The sequence below is a fragment of the Borostomias antarcticus genome, assembly GCF_949987555.1.
Source record: "Borostomias antarcticus genome assembly, chromosome: 2".
NCBI lineage: Eukaryota > Metazoa > Chordata > Actinopteri > Stomiiformes > Stomiidae > Borostomias > Borostomias antarcticus.
Genome location: NC_140235.1, coordinates 28,600,118 through 28,622,914, shown reverse-complemented (window position 1 = coordinate 28,622,914; position 22,797 = coordinate 28,600,118). Strand labels below are relative to the sequence as shown.

General features: G+C 49.8%; 2 protein-coding genes across 2 annotated transcripts in view; one reads left to right on the top strand and one right to left on the bottom strand.

Annotated features, from left to right (window-relative positions):
- avl9 (AVL9 homolog (S. cerevisiase)) overlaps nt 1-13,863 on the top strand; it is an 18,529-nt gene extending 4,666 nt beyond the window's left edge. Inside the window, exons 3-16 of the mRNA XM_084450531.1 lie at nt 1,798-1,883; nt 1,972-2,043; nt 2,697-2,786; nt 2,902-2,968; nt 3,550-3,590; nt 3,738-3,776; nt 3,938-4,007; nt 4,187-4,677; nt 5,107-5,241; nt 5,689-5,908; nt 6,702-6,819; nt 6,936-6,989; nt 12,021-12,109; nt 12,305-13,863. Of these exons, the coding sequence (XP_084306657.1) occupies nt 1,798-1,883; nt 1,972-2,043; nt 2,697-2,786; nt 2,902-2,968; nt 3,550-3,590; nt 3,738-3,776; nt 3,938-4,007; nt 4,187-4,677; nt 5,107-5,241; nt 5,689-5,908; nt 6,702-6,819; nt 6,936-6,989; nt 12,021-12,109; nt 12,305-12,420 (1,688 nt within the window). The 3' untranslated portion in view covers nt 12,421-13,863. The remainder of the gene's footprint in view (nt 1-1,797; nt 1,884-1,971; nt 2,044-2,696; nt 2,787-2,901; nt 2,969-3,549; nt 3,591-3,737; nt 3,777-3,937; nt 4,008-4,186; nt 4,678-5,106; nt 5,242-5,688; nt 5,909-6,701; nt 6,820-6,935; nt 6,990-12,020; nt 12,110-12,304) is intronic.
- Nucleotides 13,864-15,850: 1,987 nt separating this feature from the next.
- Nucleotides 15,851-22,364, bottom strand: kbtbd2 (kelch repeat and BTB (POZ) domain containing 2). The gene is made up of 3 exons (XM_084456870.1): nt 22,037-22,364; nt 19,156-19,321; nt 15,851-18,507 (listed from the first exon to the last, which is right to left on the bottom strand). The coding sequence occupies exons 1-3, from the start codon at nt 22,207-22,209 to the stop codon at nt 16,942-16,944; spliced, it is 1,905 nt and encodes a 634-aa protein (XP_084312996.1). The 5' UTR covers nt 22,210-22,364; the 3' UTR covers nt 15,851-16,941.
- Between the last annotated feature and the right edge of the window lie 433 nt (nt 22,365-22,797).

Genomic DNA, 22,797 nt, shown 5'->3' with positions numbered 1-22,797 from the left:
TGAGTGTGAGGAATCCTTCTCCCCTATGAACAACAACAGCATGAACAAGTCTCATGCATGGGTGGAGATCATCAGAGCTCAGCTGCCCGCCAGGCTACACACGCACGCACACACACACACACACACACACACACTGCTTATGGTAGTCCATCGTAACCGATGATGACTTCTGCTACTGGTTTGTGGGTTCTTTGGTGACTGTACAGTCCAATACGTGATGCACACTGTCTGCCACAGACAGGGCAAGTGAAGGCCTGACCCGATGGGGCAGGTGTAGTCTTGGCCGCCTTTCTCCTCTCTCTTTTTGCCAGATGGTGCTTTCTTCTGTTCTCCTCTGCCAGCTCTGCTCCTTTGTGACAGAGTCCACGCCAGGAGGAACTTCCATGGCAGCAGGCTGTATCTCACACTTTTTTAGGAGAGTCTTGAGCTGGTCTTTCAGCCTCTTCTTCTGGCCCCCTGCTGAGCGACGGCCTAGGTGGAGCTGGCCATACAGGATTTTGCGCGGGAGGCGGCTGGGTGGCATTCTGTTGACATGACCGAGCCATCTGAGTTGGTGAAGCATGATGGTAGCCTCTATGCTCCTGCAGCTGGTTCGCTGAAGGACCACAGTGTGTGGAACACGATCCTGCCACGTCACCTGTAAGATGCGTTGGAGGCACCTTATGTTAAATGTCTCCAGCATCTTGAGATGGCGAGCATAGATTGTCCATGTCTCACAACCATATAGGAGGGTTGTGATGCAGATTGCCTTGTAGACAGAGACTTTGGTGTGGAGGTGGAGGTTATTGTTATTAAAGACTCTCCTCCTCAATCGCCCAAAGGAGGATGAGGCCTGTTTGATTCGGTTTTGTATGTCCTGGTCGATGCTGCAGTCTTCTGAGAGGATGCTTCCAAGGTATTTGAAGTGTGGAACGTTGGTGAGTGGGGAGCCTGCCACGGTGAAAGTTGGAGGTCTCTGTGGGGGTTCTGATGACCATTGACAGAGGACTTCTGTCTTGGATATATTAACAGACAGTCCATTCTGCTATATGCTTTTACAGCAGCTGCAATAGTGGCCTGCAGGGCTTCTGGTGTGTGCGCCACAAGGGCACAGTCGTCAGCATACTGGAGTTCCAGTATGTGTACAGACTGGAGCTTAGTTGTTGCTTGGAGCCTCCTGATGTTGAAGAGGCTCCCGTCCAGCCTGTAGTCCAGGGGCACCCCACTCTCCTCCTCCATTTCCTTGTGCAGAAGTGTTGTTACACATAGAAGAAAAATGTTGAAGAGGACCAGGGCAAGAGTGCACCCTTGTCTCACACCAGTTGTTACTCCAAAGGGGGCAGATTCCAGTCCACCTGTCGTGACCCTGGCCATCATCCCATCGTGAAACTGCCGCAGGATGTTCACGAACTTCGCACACACACACACACACACACACACACACACACACACACACACACACACACACACACACACACACACACACACTGCAGCTTTGGCCCTGCTACCTCCACACGCTCACACACACACAGCCAGGCATCGACTAGGGTCTGGAGGCCGGGGCAGGATGTGACCTTGGTTGGCCGAGCAGCTGTGGCGCCGTGTATAGATCTTAACCACATTAGAAAGCACTGTCTCATCACGACCACCCACTGGCCTCCTGACCCTCCCCTCCTTCTTTCTGATTGGACCATTTCCTCCTTCTAGGTTTTTTCGTTTTGGCTCCCTGATTTGATATTCTTATTTGAACGAGGATAATAGTATTAGCTCCAGCGTTTGTAATCACAGCTAACAAAATCATCCTCCTTTGATTCACAGACACGGTGTATTTCCACCTCCCCCCGCTGAGTGGAGGCAGGACGTGTGTGTATGGAGTATCCTGTTATCGCCAAATAGAAGCTAAGGTTTGTCGAAATGTCTTTTTTTTTTGTGCCTAGTAAGCATTTCTTTGCGGCCGCTTGGTGTGCTGACACAGTGTTGATCTTCCTCAAGGCCCTGAAGGTCCGACTGGCCGACGTTACCAGGGAGACCGTCCAGAAGAGTGTGTGTGTCCTCAGTCGAGTGGTGAGTCACCGGGTCATGTGACCAGGCGGGGATGGAGAGGGGGGGAGGGATATGGAGCTAGCGGTTACTGGAGGAAAGGTTCAGACTTGGAGCATCCTCCCTCGGTGGTTTTGGACATTTCCTAGGACACTCCTGTAGGGATGAAACGGTTACCGGTTTCACGGTTAACACAGCGATGGCTTATTACATGTGGCCTCAGGGACTGCAGTTGAAATTTAGCTTTTTTGCTAAGACTGACTCATTTACCCCTGTGGTTGATTAATGTGTACTGTCCCTGTTCAAATAAATAAATAAAATGAAATGAAATGAAACAGTGAAAATTCCCGATGATTAGTATTACCGTTTCAAAATAAATTATCATTAAAACCGCGTTCGATTACCCTGCTTTGAATAACCACAAATAGGCCACTGTAGACATACAGTCCGATGTCATTCCCAGTTTCGGCTTCAGAGGAAATGATACGCTTACGCACCCACATCCATAAATGCCAAATACCTCACTGTGTCTATGTGTCTATGTGTCTGTGTGTGTGTGTGTGTGTGTGTGTGTGTGTGTGTGTGTGTGTGTGTGTGTGTGTGTGTGTGTGGCATTTCCTCCCAAACACGTTAGCATCTCTTGCCACTGACTTGTTGCACCGTCCTCTTTTTTGCAGCCCCTCTACGGCCTACTGCAAGCTAAATTACAGCTCATCACGCATGCCTACTTCGAGGAGAAAGACTTCTCCCAGATATCCATTTTAAAGGTGAGCGCGTTTAAGATCTCACACAGGGTCACGCATCATCAAACACACAATCTTTTCTGTGCGGCTTGTGTTGTAACCTCACCTTATATGCCCCCCCCGCACTCCGTTTCTATAGGAACTGTACGAACACATGAACGGCTCGCTGAGAGGAACCACTCTGGAGGGGTCACAAGTTTACCTGGGTAAAACTATCCCATAATACTATCCGGTTCCAGCAGCGTTTCTGGTACACTGTGTCAGCGAGACGCTCTCTTATGTAAACATTCAAACTCTGCTCCAAATCGGACACTGCCTCACTGTCAGGCGCTCCGGCCTGGCCTAGATCTGGCTTCCAGAGGCTGCGCACATTCAGGTCAGGCCCAAAGTGTGGCAGTGGGCTGTGGTAAAATGGTTTTTCGACGGGTAAAGTTTGTCTCCGCAACGTTTAGGGTGACGCTGTGAAGGGGCTGTTTAGGAGGGGGCACCGGGCTGGGGGGATGTTAGACGCGATGACATGCTAAGATGTATTCTAGTTGTCTATCATGATTATTGAGGCCTTGCACACCGTATTGCGCAACTGCAGACAAACTGAAAATAGGGCAACACTCGTGGGAACAGGCAGATCAATATCTCTTCTGGGCAAGGATTATGACTGAGTAACACATTAAAATGACGATGTATTGTCATTCAGTTATGAACCATAGGCTCACCTCGGACAAGGATAGCGATGTCCTCCCTCCGGCAAATTCCAACTTCCTGACATTCTGTTCATTTCCCCCCTTAGGTTTGTCACCAAGAGATCTAATACTGCACTTTCGGCACAAGGTAAAAGTGCGTTTTAAGCCACACGTCTGTGTTAAGGAAAGGGGTTTGATGCTCAGGACGAGTGTTCTTCAAGGCTTCTCTCCCAAGATGGCTGTTTGTGTGGAACAATGTTACTGTAACAATGTATCCCTCTCTTCTCTATCGTAGGTTCTCATCCTCTTCAAATTGATTCTGTTGGAGAAGAAGGTAAACATTTCACAGTCAAATGTGTTACATGCCCAAGGCGCCTACTCTGCATTATTCCGACTTTGGTTGACAGAATGACTCAGCTTATTGGATGTGTGTGCGTGTGCGTGCGTGCGTGCGTGCGTGTGTGTGTGTGTGTGTGCGCGTGTTTACCTCCCCAGGTCCTGTTCTATGTGTCTCCTGTCAACAGACTAGTAGGAGCTCTCATGACCGTCCTGTCACTATTTCCAGGTGAGCGCAAGTCAGATATGAAACTTCAGTCCCACAATACCAATATTTGAGCGTTTCCACCTTCTCATTACATTTATTTTATTTTACGTTAAAGTAACTGTAATAGAAACAATGGTTGTTTGTGTGTGTGTGTGTGTGTGTGTGTGTTTGTGTGTGTGTGTGTGTGTGTGTGTGTGTAGGCATGATAGAACATGGCCTGGTGGACTCGTCCCACTACAGGCCGAAGAGCAGCGTGTCCGAGGACCTCGGCCCGGCCGAGTGTGTCCCCGGGTCCGAGGAGTTCATCTCCGTCTCCGTCACCGACATCGACATCGCCACCTTGGAGCCGGCGGAGGGGTGGGTCAACACCCCCCAGAGGACGGCCGCGCCCACTGCCACGGACGGCGACAACCACCACCTGAAGCCCCCGTCCCGCGCCTCCCCAGAATCCTCGGAGAGCGACTGGGAGACGCTGGACCCCAGCGTGCTGGAGGAGGGCGGGGCCAAAGAGCCGGCGGCGGCGCCGGAGGCGGGCCCGGAGCTCCCGGAGACGTTTGAGGCGGAGCCGGACGCCGTGCCCATCACGGTGCAGCCCCAGTCGGCAGGGGGCGGCCAGGGGGCGGTCATGCAGGGCCTGGTGTCCGGGCTGGACGAGGACCAGTACGGCCTGCCGCTCGCCATCTTCACCAAGGCACGTACGAGACGAGAGATGCGTTCGTTCGCTCGGTCATTCAGTCACTCGGACTCTCGCTCTCTACCTCACTCACTCACTCACTCACTCACTCACTCACTCACTCACTCACTCACTCACGGATTCACTCACTCACGGATTCACTCACTCACGCACTCACTCACTCATTCACTCACTCAACCACCCCCCACACATCAAATATAATAGTGTGTGTGGTTTGTTTGTTTGTTTGTTTGTTTGTTCGGTAAAGACGGTTTCTATTACACCAGAACATGTTTGTTCAGAGTGTCCTCGACCCCCATCATTACCTCCCACTACCTACCCCATCATGTCCCTTCTCTGACACCGTAGCCCAGACCTCAGTAGGACACTGATAACTGCATCACATTCCCGTGGAGTGACCTTTGCCCCCTTGCTGTGCGTTGCCAGGGTTACCTGTGCCTGCCCTACATGGCGCTGCAGCAGCACCACCTCCTGTCTGACGTGAACGTGCGTGGCTTCGTCGCCGGGGCGACCAACATCCTCTTCCGCCAGCAGAGGCACCTGAGCGACGCCGTGGTCGACGTGAGTCCGCCTCCTGCCCCCCAGGGTCCTACTGTCCTAGGTGTATTATTCTCCGTTTCACACCTAGCAAGAGTAGCTGTGTACTCTGTATGTATTCTATACTCGATTGTCTGTTGTTGTTTTTTAGGTTGAATGTCTGACATCAAGGCGACATTCATTTTGCCTCCGTACTTACCGTCAAGTAACAAAATTTGTCTCGTAACAATGTTTTTATGCCGCCTCTTGTTTCTGGGCTAGAGATGTTATCATGACTGTGTGCTCCTAACCAGCGGGTGGAGGCCTGCCCATCTCACCTGACCGTTTTTCCAGCTCTATAGAATTACTGTGACAGACTCCCTCTGTCCTCCCCACATTTTCACCCTGTCTGTCTTCTGTCTCTTTGTGTGTGTGTGTGTGCGTGTGTGTGTGTGTGCATGCGTGCGTGTGTGTGCATGTGTGTTCCGTCAGGTGGAGGAGGCCCGTATCCAGATCCAGGACCCCGAGCTGCGGAAGCTGCTGAGCCTGACCACGGCCGACCTGCGCTTCGCAGACTACCTGGTCAAGCACGTGACGGAGAACCGCGAGGACGTCTTCCTGGACGGCACGGGCTGGGAGGGCGGGGACGAGTGGATCAGGGCCCAGTTCGGCCTCTACGTCCACTCACTGCTCTCCTCCACCCTGCAGGAAGGTAGGGGCCTCACCGGCAGCAAGGCCGTCACAAGCAGCCTAGAGCGCTCTCTTCTTATGCTGAGTGCTACTATGTATATTATGTGTCCTGCATTTCCAACCTTTTGCTGTGATTTTCCCACTGCTGAAACGGCACATTTTATCACTCATTTTCAGGACATCACCTAAAAGTGGGTGTTATTCAGTCATTTTTAGAGACTGTTTTGGTTTATTCTATTTTACACTATCTTTTAATTTTTAATGGTTCTACTTTTATTGTATTTTTTTTTATCTCTTCTCAATGTGTTTGTATGATGTATGATGTATGTTTAATCCTTCTACCTTGAAAAGCATTATGTGCTACATTGATTTGTATGAATGGTGCTATATAAATAAAATGACTGACATTGACATCAATATAAATAATGAATTAACCGAAAGACAATTATGTCCATATATTATGTATATACATATATAAAAGAGAAAAAGAAAAAGGATACTTAATAAGTACATACTCTAATAAATAGTATAATAAATACTCTCCCTCTCTCTCTGTGATGCAACAACTTAAGATCTCTCAGTGAATGATAACCTGGTTGGTATAAGGGTATAAGTGTTCTCAGTGAATGATAACCTGGTTGGTATAAGGGTATAAGTGTTCTCAGTGAATGATAACCTGGTTGGTATAAGGGTATAAGTGTTCTCAGTGAATGATAACCTGGTTGGTATAAGGGTATAAGTGTTCTCAGTGAATGATAACCTGGTTGGTATAAGGGTATAAGTGTTCCTGGTTCTATGCTCCCCTCTCCCTCCAGATAATGAGAGGCTCCTCGCAGACTACGGTGCTCCCTTCATCTCTGCCTGGAAGATCTCACACAACTACAGGGTGTGGTACAGCAACAAGCACCCGGCCATGGCCGAGATCACCCCAGGGTAGGGCTGCTGTCTGGGGCGTCTGAGGTGGGGTGGGGGGTGGGGGGTATGTATGCATCCTCTATATTGGAACTGTGGAACTGATCATATTGGTGACCTTATGCTGTCCATTTCAGCCACCCGTTCCAAGGGCAATACAGTGTTGCGGATGTGAAACTACGACTCTCACAGTGAGTATTGCTTCAATGGAAATTCGATGACTACATATTTAGCCTAAATTCATTTTATATTGGCCTAAAATCCTTTAGTTTTGAGTTAGATATTGTAGGTTACATGCAATGTCACTGTCAGTGGTCGCATGGTACTTCATTTTGTGACGCTCATTGCTGCCACCCTGTGGTCGAATGTGAACATAACCTCATGACAATGGCAAGTAGACCAACAAGGTAAAATCTAACACAGTGAGTTCAAAGAGACAGTGTGTTAGATTCACCATTTTGTGCTATTCTAAAAAGCACTTTGGTAACCAGTGGTAGGGAGCTTTTTTGTTTTATGCATTTATATAAAGAAAATCATTATTTTGCACTATTTGGGTGAATTTCGACTATTTGGGTTCATATTATGCCACTACTATTTGGTCAATTTAGAAAATGTTGGGATAGTGTGTGGTACTGTGGCATTTTGCTTAAGCCTATATATTGTAGCCCGTGTCTGTTGATGTAGTGTCCTATGTGATACACTATTTCATAGAGTACCAATACTTTTTCTTGACAGCTAATAATTTAGGGCAGCTTATGATGCCAATCATTCAAACATTTGTAGAAAGAGGGGGGTGGGAGTCTCGTATTAGCCCATCAATTATAAGCAAGTTTCATTCTTAAAAACAGAGTTGGCATCTCCATGGGGGGTCTCCGGTTTCATTCCAGGAAGTGGATTGGAAAGGTGACCCGGTCGTATTGAGTATCCCAGGCCCAAGCCTCGCTCCTAGGGTTACCTGCCAGATATGCGCCCCCCGCCCCCCCCCTTTACGCGCGCCTCCGCCCCCGACTTCTCTATTGATAGCTTTATGGTGAGAACATGGGCAAATCTGCATGCTGCTGATATATGGGCTGCTCTCGGTTTACCCCTGAAGGCTATTCTGTGACATGGCCCCTGTGAACTTTGTCGTTATGCCTCGGTAAACAAACAAACAAACAAACAGACCGGGTCCTGTTAAATTACCCACGGCTCTCGCACAGATTAAAAACACGCAGAAACGACTCTCAGGTCTGGAATAAGCAAATCGCCTGGCTTGTATAACCATGATATACTCTTATATACGCTACACAACGGTTGATAAGGTAGCTTAACGGTAGCTTAGTGTGTGTCCAAGTGTGTGTGTGTGTGTGTGTGCACAGATTCAACGCGTGGTGTTATTGCATAGATACCAAAATGCAATCCGTAGTGAGTGCTATCATACCAGTAGAGATATTATCCCATTCATGATATGCCCTTGTTGTCAAGGGAACGACCGGCGTTTGTGCTGGATGTGCGTTGGAACATGAGATGGTGGAGGGGCAGGGTCGTGTGCTACGCTAAGTGCACTATAAACTCTGGATATAACAGTCTGGAGGGGGCATCGGGCTGGGAGTCTGGCATGCGGCCATCTAAGCTTCTGAAGAAGAAATGTGTTTCATTTCCTGACCAAGCTTTGTAACAGAGTGGGGCTCAGCGCTGCGCCAGAACACTGGGGTATTCAGCAGGACCCAGGAAGTGTGTGTTCCTAGTGTTGTTGTGTGTGTCAGTGTGTGTGTGTGTGTGTGTGTGTGTATGCATTATGTGTGTTTCTATGTATTTGTGTGCACACATGTTGTGTGTCTGCATGCGTGCGTGCGTGTTTGTGTGTGTGTGTGTGTGTGGGTGTGTGGGTGTGTGCGTGTGTGCGTGTGTGTGTGCGTGTGTGCGTGCGTGCGTGCTTCCGTCCGTCCTATAAGAACTGTCTTGCCTTGGCATTGCATTGACCATCATAGCAGTGTCATGTTTGTGTGTATGTTGCCTGGGGCTGTCAGTGACGGATGTTGCCCAGGCAACACATCTGCATCTCAGGATCCGGAGAGTTGACTCCCACCGCCGCCGCCCGCCCCCGCAGGCTCTGCCCTGGGCCCCGATTGGACACATGTTCACATAACGTGGGCCTGTTAGTGTTGTCTGATTGGTCAGCAGAGTCATCGGTCATCACAGCCCCCGAGCAGACCCTCCAAGTCAGGCTTCCTGCTCCCTCTCTCTCTCTCTGCCTCTCTCTCTCTCTCTCTCTCTCTCTCTGCCTCTCTCTCTCTCTGCCTCTCTCTCTCTCTCTCTCTCTGCCTCTCTCTCTCTGCCTCTCTCTCTCTCTCTCTCTGCCTCTCTCTCTGCCTCTCTCTCTCTGCCTCTCTCTCTCTGCCTCTCTCTCTGCCTCTCTCTCTCTCTGCCTTTCACTCTCCCACTCTTTACACTCTCTCTCTCTCTCTCTCTCTCTCTCTCTCCCTCCCTCTCTCTCCCTCCCTCCCTCTATCTTCTCTCCCTCTCTCTCTGTATCAGTAGGGGCCGGCCCGTAGCGGGGTGGGACTGGGACAGAGGGGGAGGAGGTTGAGGGGTGCGCTCTATCCGGGTCTCCAGGAAGGACGGTCAAGACGGGCCAACATTGTCCTGCCCTCCCCCCCCCCCCTGCCCTCCCCCCCCTCCCTCTGTCCCCTTCTCCTCCCTCACTCACTGATGAATGCCCTTTGTCGGAATCCCACATCCTGGCGGTCCACTTTCCCCCGCCGCCGCGGTCCCTATTTATACCCCAGAGAACCCCCCCCCCCCCTACGCTGGACCTCCTCGTAAATGTGTCGTGCAGCGTCCTGCTCCGTGCCAGGTTTAATATAGCCTGGCCCGTTCATAATTACTCTAGTCTGGCTATCGCTGCCGCAGATAGAGAGGTTGTTTTCTGAAAACAAAAACCACGTGACCGGCTTCTTTTTTTGTTTTTTATCGGGGATGGGGTGCCGACAGACAGAGAGGGATGGAGGGGGGGAGGGGGGTGGGGTCTGTTTGTATTGTGAGCCGGGCTGGGCTGGACTGGACTGGACTGGACTGGACTAGGCCCGGGGGCTGTTTATTTGGGTCAGGGGAACGAGCGCCAGCGAGGGATGGGCTAGAATGGCCCCCGGGCGCCGAGAGCAGACGGGCCGTCCGCTGTTGTCCGTCTCCCAGGGTCCCTTTCGCCCCGGCGCGGCCGGACGTCCTCATCGTCGTCGCGGTGGATCCCGTGTCGAAAAGGCGCCACGCCAGCAGACTCTAGACCGGGGTTCCAGTTCTAGAGAGAGGTGTCGGGTCCACACACTGGCATGCAGGGTTTTTCCTGGCTCAGAATGGGTCTTTGGGGGGCAATGCGCACACAATTTTGTGGGGAAACCTTCGCTTTAGCCGTTCGAGTAGCCTACCAGCATGGATAGGCCTATATTCTTTGCTGTCGTTCTGACTGAGCTCACTAACCCTAACCCTTCACAATCGCGGGAAATCTCCCAACATGACACAAAATGGATATGAAGACAAAACGTTTAAGATACTGATAACCTGTCTATTAATTATCTCGATCTACTAGTGGTCCAAACCATGGACAATGCAAGAAAGAGGAATGGGCTGCACTTGAAACAATCTATCAAACACAATTGAAGAGGATTTGAATTACTATTTTTATTCTCAATTTTTAGCATTTTGGCACTGGTGATTTTCCTTTGGCTCTGGCTAAAATCTCTTTGGGGGGCGCCAAAAATTCCCCTATGCAGGAAAAACCCTGGCATGTCTTGCGTACTGCATCAGTTGACCGCACCAACACCGTGAGCTGGAGATGGAATAGAACTAGGCTACTGTTTACATGACATGCGCTGTATGTCTCTATGTATAGCCCATTGTATCGCGTGTAGTCGGTGGATGAAAAGGGGGAAAGTCAGTGACCTACTTGTGAATTGGCCCCCTCTTACACTCATACACACACACTCACACCGACCCCGCTCCTACCCTCTGGCGAGCTGGGACCGGTTGTGGTGTTGTTAAGACGGGCCCATTCTCTCTGTCCGCTCCAGCCTTAGCCTGCTCCCCTGGGAGACCGAGACCAGCTCCTCCAAGCCCTGCCCGACAGACGGAGCTGGACACAGCCCACTGAAGCAGACCCGCTTACACAGGCCCGCTTTTAACACGGTCACTCCTGGCTCCCATCTACCCGCAGGACGAAAGGACAGCGAGCTGCACGGAAAACACATCAGATGATTTCATAATTGCATTAACCACAACATTGTTTGAGTAAAGAGAGCTGTAAAAAAAAAAAAAAAATTTACAAATCAAATGCCTCAGAGCAGTCCCCTGGGAAGATTGGATCTAGACCTGAGTGTGAACCCACTGGGAGGTCAGTGGGTAGCAAGTCATCTTGAAAAGTCCAGCAGGCCAGTGTGTACGGTATAGTGACTGGCAGAGCTTTTAAGATTAGTGCAGATGGCTTTGCTCGGCGGCAGCTGCTGTGTGTGTGCGTGCGCGAGTGTGAGTGCATGTGCGTGTGTGTGTGTGTGTGTGTGGGGGGGGGGTTCTGAGACAGGGGGACACTACTACCGGATCCGGCCTGTGGTTCGCTCCACATCCGTCCTGGTCCTGAACAGATAAGAGAACCTGGTACCAGCCTAATACTCCTCAAAGCCAAGGCTCTTCTTCTTCTTACTGGTTGGAAGAAAAGCCTGCCCCAGCATGCAGTTCTGTGACCACAAGGCTGGGACATGCCAACAAGCTAGTTTGGTCAGGCCAACATTGCACATAATTTGTCCTCAACTGACTAGCCTGGATTAAAGTAAAAATGCGTGGTGTTTTTCTCGGGGGAGTAAAACGACTGCAGTCCTTAACAGTAAGAGTTTCCTGAGGGGGCGGGGAGTCTGAGTGGGAGCAGCAGTGATTCTCGGAGGTCAGTGGGGATAAGGTTGTGTGTTGACATCTGGGCCCCGGCAGGGCTGTATTTAGTCGGCTATTTGTTGTGAAACGCGCCCCGGCGATTTCCGCTCCCAGGTCCGTCCTGATAATTAGACGCGACACCTGTGACAGCTAGTCAACCTCGCCGGACGCATGTCCGACCGTAATGGGTTGCGGCGGCATTTAGCGTAACCGTTTGTTTTGAAGAGGTAAAAATGTCACACCGTCGGTGTATTTCTGGCGACATGTTTGGCAGCCTGGTAAACCCACCCCCCACCCCTCCCTCCCTCCCTCCCTTTCATCCGCAGCTCCGTGCAGAACAGCGAGCGAGGCAAGAAGATTGGGAACGCCATGATCACCACAAGCCGGAGTGTTGTTCAGACGGGAAAGGCAGTTGGTAAGCGAGCCGCGTTAGAAGTGGTTGTTGCCTGAGGGGGCTAGATCTCGCAAAATATCTGCTTTTTCTTACCCAACTTTGTCGTACTCAAAGTGCATTGTCGGGGAGAGTCCACTGCAGTCAAGATTGTGATAAAAATAATGCTATGTATTTTTAGTGAACTGTCCCTTTAACTACTCCTTTTTCTATCTCCAGGTCAGTCGGTGGGCGGAGCTTTGACCAGCGCCAAGTCGGCCATGTCTTCCTGGTTCTCCACTCTGGCCCAGCCCGCGGTCGGAGCCGCTCCGACCGCCCCCCTGGCCAACCCCTGACCCCTGGTCACCCCTAAACACCCCTCCCTGACTCCTCGGACTCCCCCCCTCTCTCTTGAGACCCGTAGTTCAGGAGGAAGAGCAGGAGGAAGCTGGTTGTGTTGAATAGGTACTTTACCTGAACTGTTGTTTTTATGAAGGATGGAGTTCCTGTCCTCCATGTGTGACAGTGAGATCCTTGCCTGCGCCCTCTCCTCACCCCTCCCCCCTCACCCCTCCCCCGAAAAACAGCCACTACAGCGTTACGGGAGGAGAGAAAAGACGGTTCGGACACTAAGATAAACATTCATATCCACGCCGAGGAACGGCCCTGTGTGTATCTGTGTGCTGTGAGACTACTACCACCTGTTTACCGTCACCTGAGAAGTGCTCTTCGTTCCAGCTGTCTGTCTGTGTTTGGTGGCTTTGACACCGGTGAAATACTGTAAAAGTTCCACTTTTATTACACAAACAAACAGGGGTGACACATTCACACATTGCTGCGTCACAAAGACAATACGGTCACTTGGCCAGTGGCTGATTTTGCTGTGTATAGGATTGGGTCGTCTCAAATACATTGAGGGTAACTGGCATCATGGAATGTGGATTACGGGATGGGAATGCCTGAGAAGGAAAAAAGATGGCCCGTTAAAGTGATAACATTAGTGAAGTTTTATAATTGATCTGCCTACCCCCTGTTTGTAAAGTGCTTTATAATATGAACCCGTAGCTTGAAGCCCAAGATCTAGCTGTGTCTGGGCCATCCTCTGAGGTAACAGGCAGTTAGAAACATCCAGTCCACCCCCTCAGGAGAATACAGACCTTTATCTCGTCTTATTTTAATTTGAGATATGTTTTGGTCGGAAGATTAAATGACATGTTATTGAAATCGTTTAATGCTGAGATAACTTATTTATTTGTCGTGTATAGTTTGCCTCCAACATAATTACTGTAAATCCCTTTTCTGTAACGAGGACACTGGAACAAATCTGCCTATGGACCACTCCCTCTACGTGTCCTGTACATAGACAACATAATTCTATTTCTATAGTACCTAGTTAGTGTACTTGTCATTTTGAGGTGCTGATGGTAGCCACCCCAACTGTTTGTTTATTCAGTATCGCTCGGAACTGATTTATTTAGTTTCTAACGGGTGTAATTCTAACCAAGCATGCTCTTCAGATCAAGTCCCAAGTTTTTCGGGAATTCTATCATGAGAATTTGTCAACCGTCTCTTAACTTTGTACTGTCGTTTCCCTAGATTTAATGTCATGACTTTTAAACTCTATTCAGTCCTTTTCCTTCTGCTTGTGTTTGATGTACTATACTGTAAGCTCGGTTACTATCGAATCCTAAAGAAAGTAGGAGCTGTATAAGAGCCGTTTCTTTTTTATCATTTGACAACATATTTGCAAGGTGTATTTAAAATATATGAATGTATTCAAAATTGTAAGATTAAACACAACATATTTTCCTGACAGATGCTTTTGAAGTATTTGGAGAAAACAAGTGATATATGCTGCATTGCTGCAATAAAACAAAAATCTGAAATGCACTGCTTGCTTTTTATATTTGGGGTGTAAAAAAAAAAGATAAAAAATAATTGTGTCTGTACTCACGGTAGGTCATGCATCATGATGTGTTCAAATTTAGGTCAGCACAACAAGGGGCCCAGGGGGAGGAAGGGGGGGGCGCGGCACATGGCCGGACAAAAACATACCCACGTGTCGCCCGACAACAATACGCCAAAATCATTGGGACACGTGAACCCAGGGACCTCAGGGTTGACTTTCAGATGATCCGCTCAAAAGCCCTGGCTCAGGCAGGGGGGGGTGGGGGGGGGGTGTTTGTTTTGCTCCAGCCATTCGGACCAAGTGCTTCTGAGCGCCTCACTGCCTCTGGACGGAAGAACGGATGGACAGATGAATGGGTGCCTAGAGTCAACACGTTTAGAGCACACATCAGGACCAACGCTAAACCTGGGCCCTATTACCGCTTTTTTTGTTGGGATGGTTAAGGGGAGACACTAATGGTGTTTTTTCTTCCCAACTTCAATTTTCAGATTTTTTTATATTCTTCTACTATAACATGTAGCCTATAGGCTACTATCACTACATTAACAGAGAAATGGCGAGACTTGATTAAAAACTGCTATTTTTCAAATGGTTGTACCTGTGAAATAAGCATATGAATTCATAATGCTTATCTTTATCAGCCATTTTCTTAAAATTATGTTTTTTCAGTACCTGACGTCACTCGGTACCTGCTATCTCAACTTCCAGGGCAGGTGCATTCACTAAACTTTACATACTGATTCTCAGATGTATGCTGCAAATATTTACAGCTGGAATTGTGAATATCTTCTTTTCATTTTAGGTTGCATTTCCTGTCTAAAAATACACCAAAAAGTATTTTTAATGGGTGTAGCCTATGCAGTCTTTTTTCAATATCTTTTGAAAATAAGCTTGTATTCACAAACCCAACTGTAAATATTTAAGTTTTTAGTATATTGTCAAAACACAAGTAAAACTTTAAGCCTGACTTTATCTATTGTTTAGATAGCAGGTACAGAAATATATGCAAATGTGCAAATGTACACATTTAATGAGTTATTGCCTAATTAGCATACCTAAACTTTTTTTTTGAGAGAAAGTGTAATACAAAAAATATTTCTCTTGAGGTGAAGATTAAACTGGTAAAAATTAATGAGGATATCTTTAAAGGGAAAAAAAATCCTATTCAACTGTAATGTCTCCCCTTAAAAGCGTCCTTTTCTACATTCAGATAAGTCCGTACAATCAATCCACTGTTCTATTTTGTTAGGCGAAAAAAAACAAAAAAGAACCTATAGCTTCTTCTACTTCTAAAAACCGTGCAGTAGAGAGAACATTACTAGGACCAGAATATAAGATATCAACTAGGCTGAAGTACAAGAGAACACCCTTTTCTGACGGGCTAATACTGATCTGACATATGGTAATAGTCGCATACGATCATGGCCGGAGATTAGCCATTTTTGGATCCAATGACATATGAAAAAAAAAAAAAAAAAAAAAGTCATTTTCGGGAACGTTTTTTTTTGGTATGTTTTTTTAATAAATTAATGTTCATTCAAAATACAGTGCCAAAGGAACATGATGCAGCCAAACATGCTAGTAAGGTTTGTCATGAAGCACCTGTGCTCATGTTTTTAAGGTAGGAGGAAATCCCCCCCCCCCCCCAACCCACCCTCCCCACTACTGCTAGTGGTTGCCGGGACAATTTCCATAGCAACAGCCCTGGGCCAGCCCTCTCCACTCTGACCCAATCAGCAGCAAGATTCCTCAATATTTCACTCACAAGAAAATTAACTCTAAGGAAAAAAAAAAAAAAAGAAAGGATACCTATACACAATCACACTACAGTAATGTCTGATATTAAATAAAAAAAGACACTAATACAAAATAGACCTGGTTATTTTCCCCCACACTAAAACAGTTGTCTTTTAAACATATGAAAAATATATATCTTTATATTCATATATATTTCAGCAGCTTGGAAATAAAAATGCATGAGCCCAAAAAAATCTATGGTTGTATTGAGAGTGGAGGCGTGTGTTGTTACAGAGACCCGCGCTTGTGTGGAAAAACAAACAAGCAAATAGAAGAGCCGGCAAAACGATCCTATCACGGTTGTGAGATGGGGGGGGGGGGGGGGGAGCTCTGTAAACTGCCGGCTGTGTGGAAGACCAGAGAGGGAGAGACACTGACAGACAGACAGAGACAGACAGACAGACAGACAGGCAGGCTGGGAGGGCCGTAGTGTGGTGAGGGTGGAGGCGCTGTTGGGGGCGGTGGGGGGATTGAGGCTGGTGACTGGACCTGCAGTCACCTCCGCTAGCCTCTCCACTACTCCCCACACCTGACCGTCAGCCATCGTTTCCCAAGCCACGCGCACGGCCCCCACCTGCTTCTTCTGGTCTACTGGATGTCCATGCCAGAGATGGACCTGGTTCAACAGCGGTGAGAGGAGGAGACGAGAGGAAGAGAGGGAGCAGAGGGGCGCCAAGGGGATTTTGGTACAGTTGCCATTGTCATTCCAAGGAGGTTGACCAGTAAGTGCATCATCATCATCGTTGTCGTCATCATCATCATCCTCATCACAAATCAACAGACGTTTTAGATTATCACATTGTAGAAACAGTATAACAGACTCGTAATAATACCGAACAGAAGTCACAACTGACAAAATAAGAAACAAAAACAAGGATACTAGTATTTTCGAGGGGGGGAGGGGGGGGGCATCCATTCTGTCCAAGCTTGTCGGGAGGCAGATGGTTTGTCAGCAAACGCCTGAACCTTTAGTTAAACGCAAGCCTTTACTAATAGTCTTCAGATCCTTCTGCAACACCACAAACCCTTATAGTTCTCTGTAGCGCTGATCCACACCCCTCTTCATGACCGTCCCTCCACACTGCAGATCCAGTCCAGTTCCAGAGAGTGTGTGTGTGTGTGTGTGTGTGAGAGAGAGAGACAGAGAAAAAGAGAGAGAGGGGATTAAGAGCTATACGTGCGGGAGAGAGACCACCTCCCCATCCACCTCAAATTCATCGGCCCCGTCGGAGGAGAAGAGGTAGGTCGGGGGCTTCCAGGGGGACTCTTCCAGGCAGGAGGGGTAGAGCTTCCCCACGGCGCAGCGGAAGTCCTTGCCCAAGTCCCAGAGCACGCGCTCGGACACCGGCTGCCGCAGGTACCAGCGGTCCAGCTCCAGGTCGTATTGGTAGATGGCGTACTTGGCCCGCTCCGTCATGTGCGTCTCCCGCATGAAGATGCACAGCGAGTTGAGCAGCACCACGGCGCGCACGCATGGGTCCGAGAAGCGCTTGGCGGGGATGTTGGCGGCCAGGCGCCACTCGTTCTTGTTGACGTCGTAGATCTCCACCGTGACCGAGGAGCCGTCCACGGTGCTGGTGGGCAGGCGGACGCCCGAGTTGCTGACCACGTGCAGGCCGCCCACGTAGAAGACGAGGTCGCCGAAGGCGGCGGCCGAGGCGAAGCAGCGGCTGGTCTTGCGCGCCGCCATCTCCGCCCAGGCGTCGGCGCGCGGGAAGTAGCAGTACATGAGGTCGTGCGTCATGGCGTAGATGCAGTCGTGCGCTGCCACGCACGTGCTCCAGTTCCAGGTGAACGGCAGCGGGCTCGCCATGCTCCACTCGTCGCGCTCGCGGTCGTAGCGCTCCACCGTGCGCTTGTTCAGCTCCCCGCCCACGTTGTCCCCGCCGATGGCGTAGATGTAGCCCTCGCAGTAGACGAGCGAGGGCTTGATGCGGGCGCACAGCATGGGCGTCTTGGCCACCCACGAGTTCTGCTGGGCGTCGAACCAGAAGAAGCTGTCCACCGAGCGGAAGACGGCCTGCAGCTTGCCGCTCTTGCCGTGGTTGGCGATGGAGTTCTTCAGCGGGATCTGCCCGCCAGCGATGAACACGTCGTTGTCGGGCGTGACCAGCGTGCCCACCTTCTGCAGGTCGCCGGGCGGGCTGCTTAGCTTGTAGACCTTCTCGGCCTGCGGGCTGTAGCACACCACCGTGTGCCCGGCGCCCGCCACCGTGTGGCCGCCGCCCCCGTCGCCAGGCGTCTCGGCCGTGGCCTCCACGAAGATCAGCATCTCCTCCTTGGTCATGCCCAGGCGCGGCTTGAAGAACTTGGGCATGGACTTGTAGAGGCCCTGCACCACTACCGACTTATCGTTGGGCGGCAGGCCCTGGAACCAGGCGCGCTGCGTCACCTCCGACAGCGCGTCGATGCGGATCTGGCTGAGCACGGAGGACAGGTGCTGCGAGCGCGCCTCCATGTTGTACTCCAGCCACAGCATGGCCGCCTCGCGCACCGTCTCCTCCTTCTCCACGTTGAGGTTGTCGCTGCTCAGCACGTCGGCCAGCAGCTCGTGGGACAGCTGCAGGAAGGCCTCCTGTCGGTACACCACCGGGAACTTGTGCTCCACCATGCGCTTGGCGCTCTGCTTCAGCTCGCCGCAGCTGAACAGGTCGCCGATGCTCAGCATGCGCACACAGTTCTCCGCGTTGATCTTCTTCACCAGGTAGTCCCGGCACTGCAGCAGGACGTCCTCCACCTTGGGGGGGTGGGGGGTGTTAGCAGAGAGAGAGAGAGAGAGAGAGAGGTCAGGGTGGCATCTCAAAGTGCCATTGTGCACATAATGACCTATCATGGGTTGTACTCATGGAGGTTGTATATTGTATGGCCGTTATGCCTTACATAAATATCTGGATACAATAACAAGAATCTGCATCCTGCCTCAATCAATCAATCAATCAATATAGGCCTCAATATATAGAGGCATATATACGCAACTTATTCGGCCGGATAATCAGACACAGAAGGCGCCGGTCTTAAGCTGAAACGCGACGTGGACTTTCACCTCACGTTACTCGCGAGAGTTGGTTACCGCGGGATCCCGCGCATGGAGTTCTTCTGTGAACGTCGCCCGAGGCGAATTTCGCGCCGCTCGCCTCATTCGCGTCTCCTGGTGCCAACGTCGCGTCGACTTACGCATGTTATCCCATTTTGGGATATTGTCATGATGACAGAGTAGACGCAGAGTTGTGAAAGTGAGAGGAAGGGAGAAGAGGGGAGAACAGTAGAGGAGACAACGGAGGGGGTAGGATTGGGGGGGGGGAGCAGGGGAGGGGAAGCAGGGGGAGGGCAGTGCCGCAGGTTGGCGGGTTGGGGGGGGGTGGGGGGGCGGGCGCGGCGGGCGTACCTGTAGGAAGCAGGCCGTCTCGTAGAGGGGCTCCACCGTGCTGTCGTTGATGGCCAGGTTGCCCGTGTAGGCGTAGGTGATGATGATCTGCAGCGTGGCCGGGTCCACGTTCCTCAGGTGGACGTGGGTCTGTTTGCTCTCGCTCAACCCGCTCATGAACATGGCCCTGGGGAGAACAGCGCGGGGGGGGGGTTAGTATCTCCAATAGTTATCATCCCATTTACGGTGGACTGTAAAATATCACTCAGCACATCCATTCATAAGGTAGACTGACAGATATATACTGTATCAATATCATCATTCGTGGGCATGTGCAGATACGGGGGCAGTTCCAGAAGGACGGGAAATTTGTTGCATTGTGATGTCATCACCACTGAGAAATCAGCAGGGCTGGTGGCGGCGTAACACTTGGCAGTCAAAAGAGTTAGCGGTTGGCACACGCGGCACACAGTTAATTTTCATACTAGTCTCCAGTTGCCCCCCCCCCCTCCCCTGGGGGATTCTCAAGCCCAGTGACCACGGTACTGGCTCTGGCTGGCTGTGCCCTCGGTGGCTCAACAACAACTGCAGTCCCAGCCAGCCAACCAGCAAATCCGCCCCTCTCGTTCTTCCCTCCAGGCAATCCTGACACCCACGCACGCTGTAGCCTTGACAGCCAGTCCGCCTACACCTCCGCATTCCCATTCACCGCCACACATTCTCCTCATTCATGCTCTCTCCTCCATCTCTCCTTCATCAATGGAACGTGTACCATTTACTGCTCACTGAGCCCTTCGCTTGCCGGGCGGCTTTGTGCTTCGGGGAAAAAAAATCTGTCCCGAGCCGCTCTGTCCTACCTGGTAGTGTGTGTTTGTGTGTCTGTGTTTGTTTGGGAGCGGTTACTTCGGGGGCTGTGTGTGCCGCTCGCAGCGGGAACTGGACCTGCCAGGGCCCTGTTACGCAATTCTGCAGGCATACCCGTGCCCCCCTCCCCCCTCTCTCTCTCTATTCGAGCACTGGGTGACAAGGGTTGCCTAACTAACACAGCTCCCCTTTCGTGAGTGAGGGGGAAAAGGAAGTAAGCAGGGGGGGGGGGACACCTCTCTGAACCCGGGAGGGGGAAATGCTTTGAATGTTCTCAGTGGATAACGAGTGCGTGGGAAACAGTGGGGAAGATGGGGAGAGGTGGCGTGAGATATTCACTCGGAATGTGTGCGGAGAGGGAGAGAGAGTGAGAGAGAGTGAGACAGAGTGAGAGAGAGAGTGAGAGAGTGAGAGAGACACTGACACCTAAGAGGCAGAGTTCAAAGCCTACGGCACGGGGCTGCTGTCATGTACAGATGGACTCTTCACAGAGTTGTGGCTGCAGCTCTGCTGTCATCTTCACTGCAGTGGCCTCGCTTCATTATGCAACGTTATGCAAGTGAGGCCCTCAGGGCCTGATGGGGTGCTACTTTTGAACCCCGGGTTAGAAATTGCATAATTTGTTTCTGGGTAGGCATAACGGCTGACGCAGGGGGGCAGAAGACAAGACACTTAGGGAAATACTAGAATTCATCGGTCCAATCCTTAGTAGAGACACTTAAAACATGGTACAATATTTATTTGTTGTGATTTATAGTATTCCTAATATGGATGGTATTTTTGAGGGGTACAGTTCATATCAAATAGTCTAGCTCTTTTAGGCCTATTTATGTAACAGGGTTTAAAAAGGTCCAGTGATGCGCTCAGAGCAACTATTCAGTAATCCTCTGATGTTTCTAATACTAGGGACAGTACAGTACTCAAATTACTAAAAATGCCCGTTTACACTACGAAATGAGTTAAAAGTTTAGCATGCTTTAGACAGGTCAAAATTCTGTTGCATCTCTGCATGTAGGTCCTAAGCAGAGCCATTTTTCCAATAGTTGCGTCAATTCCATTGAAAAATATGGTATTCTTTAACAATGCTGCATCTTGGAGAACAAAATAGTAGTTTGTAATCATGGCCAGTTATATGCGTTTGTACTGTCAGATTTGCCAACGAACTGCTAGCTTGTTATGTAAAAGGCAAAAATAAGAGAGGAGACAAATCACCCCCACCAAATAATTTCATCTGAACATTTCTACTTGTTTTTTTCCCCATAAACATTTCTCCGATTATTACAAACACAGCTGAAGAATGCCAGCAATAATTTTTCTTTTTAAATCATATATTGTCTAGTTTAGTGCTTGTCAAAGTTCACTACAGGAATTTGGAAACTGTTCTAAATTAACTGCTGAGGATCTATTTGGGCCTTCATTAACCATGAGTCCCCTCACTGACAACTTTTCTAATACACAGCTCTGGTCCCGACTGCTATACAGCTATAGGCTATCACGGACGATCACAGAGGCTTGAGAAAACCTCTAAAGTTCTGCATCTAAATTCATTTCATTTTGAGTATTTTAAGAGTTAACTATGTAACACAGGATCAAAATGATGACGTGTGATTGAATTTGTGTTTCCTATATTTTTTATACTTTCAAACTGTATCAGTAGACCTTTAGATCTAAGCCATTAGCCAGATCTACTAAATTACAGTATTCTAATAGATTGTAATACAGATTGGTCATCTCAAGTGGTCTGTGTAAAATAGTAATTAAATGTGCACTTGATATCATGATAGTAATACGTTCCACTTTCCACTTGTTTGCTAACAAAAAATAAAGCCCTCAACTTAAGCTACATGAATGTTGTTAATACACTATAAGAGCAGGACTACTTCACAGGAACTACCCAACCATCTAGGTAGGGCTGATCGATCCTTTCCTAAACACGTTAGCAGCACAAAACATGCTTAGTGATACCAAAGCCACAAAGCGACAACAGAACGTGCTGAAGCCAACTGTATTAAGTTTGGTAATGGTCCAGCACTCTCACCTGAAATAGGAGCTGCATGTGGCCAGGACCATCTTGTGACAGGGAAACTCTGTGTCCTCCACCAGCAGCACCACGTCAGTCAGTAATTTCTGTTCGTAGAAGAACTTGAGCTGCTCCAGCAGGGAGACAGCGTAGTCCGTGTTGACCGGCCTGCGCTCGCTAAGATCCGACATGGTTGCATCCCATGAATCGCGCCCCAGGTTTGAGAAGTCACACTGCCGGCAGAACCGGGCTCAAGACCAACAGGGGAAAAAATAAAATAAAATAAAAAAATAGGGGGAGAAAATGAAGTAGACAAAATGCAAAGCTAAGATAGCCGCTTGACACACCACAGCTCCACTGATGCCAGCCAGGGGGTGTGGAAGTCCTCCGTCCAGACTGGAGGAAGAAAAAAAAAAAAAGAACAACAACCACCACCACTGCAGCAAAACAGGAGTAACTTCTCTCCCTTCTCCTGCTAAGACACAGGGGAAGTGTTGCGGTGCTTCTTGCTGATGGGTGCAGATGAGTGGGGAAGGCCGAAGGCCTGGTTCTCCTTCTCTGTTTGAGAGATCCAGACACCCTCTCCTCCTGGCTGGGCTGCCCGAGCCCAGTCAGTGGCTGCTGGCGGCGACGAGGTCTCGGCTGTGTTTTCCCTGGTGGCTTCGTGCGGACCCAGACAGAGGGAGGTCTTGTGGAAAGACGGCGTGGGGTGGTGGGGTGTGGGGGGAGACCGGAGGTAGTGGGAGAGGCAGGCCGACGGTGAAGACGCCACTACATCA

What these genes read in the sequence shown, in the direction of transcription:
- kbtbd2 (XM_084456870.1), bottom strand. Translation starts at nt 22,209, where the DNA reads ATGTCGGATCTTAGCGAGCGCAGGCCGGTCAACACGGACTACGCTGTC. An exon ending in ACATGCAGCTCCTATTTCAG is followed by an intron (nt 19,322 to 22,036) that starts GTGAGAGTGCTG and finishes TGTTCTCCCCAG; the next exon opens with GGCCATGTTCATGAGCGGGT. An exon ending in AGACGGCCTGCTTCCTACAG is followed by an intron (nt 18,508 to 19,155) that starts GTACGCCCGCCG and finishes CACCCCCCCAAG; the next exon opens with GTGGAGGACGTCCTGCTGCA.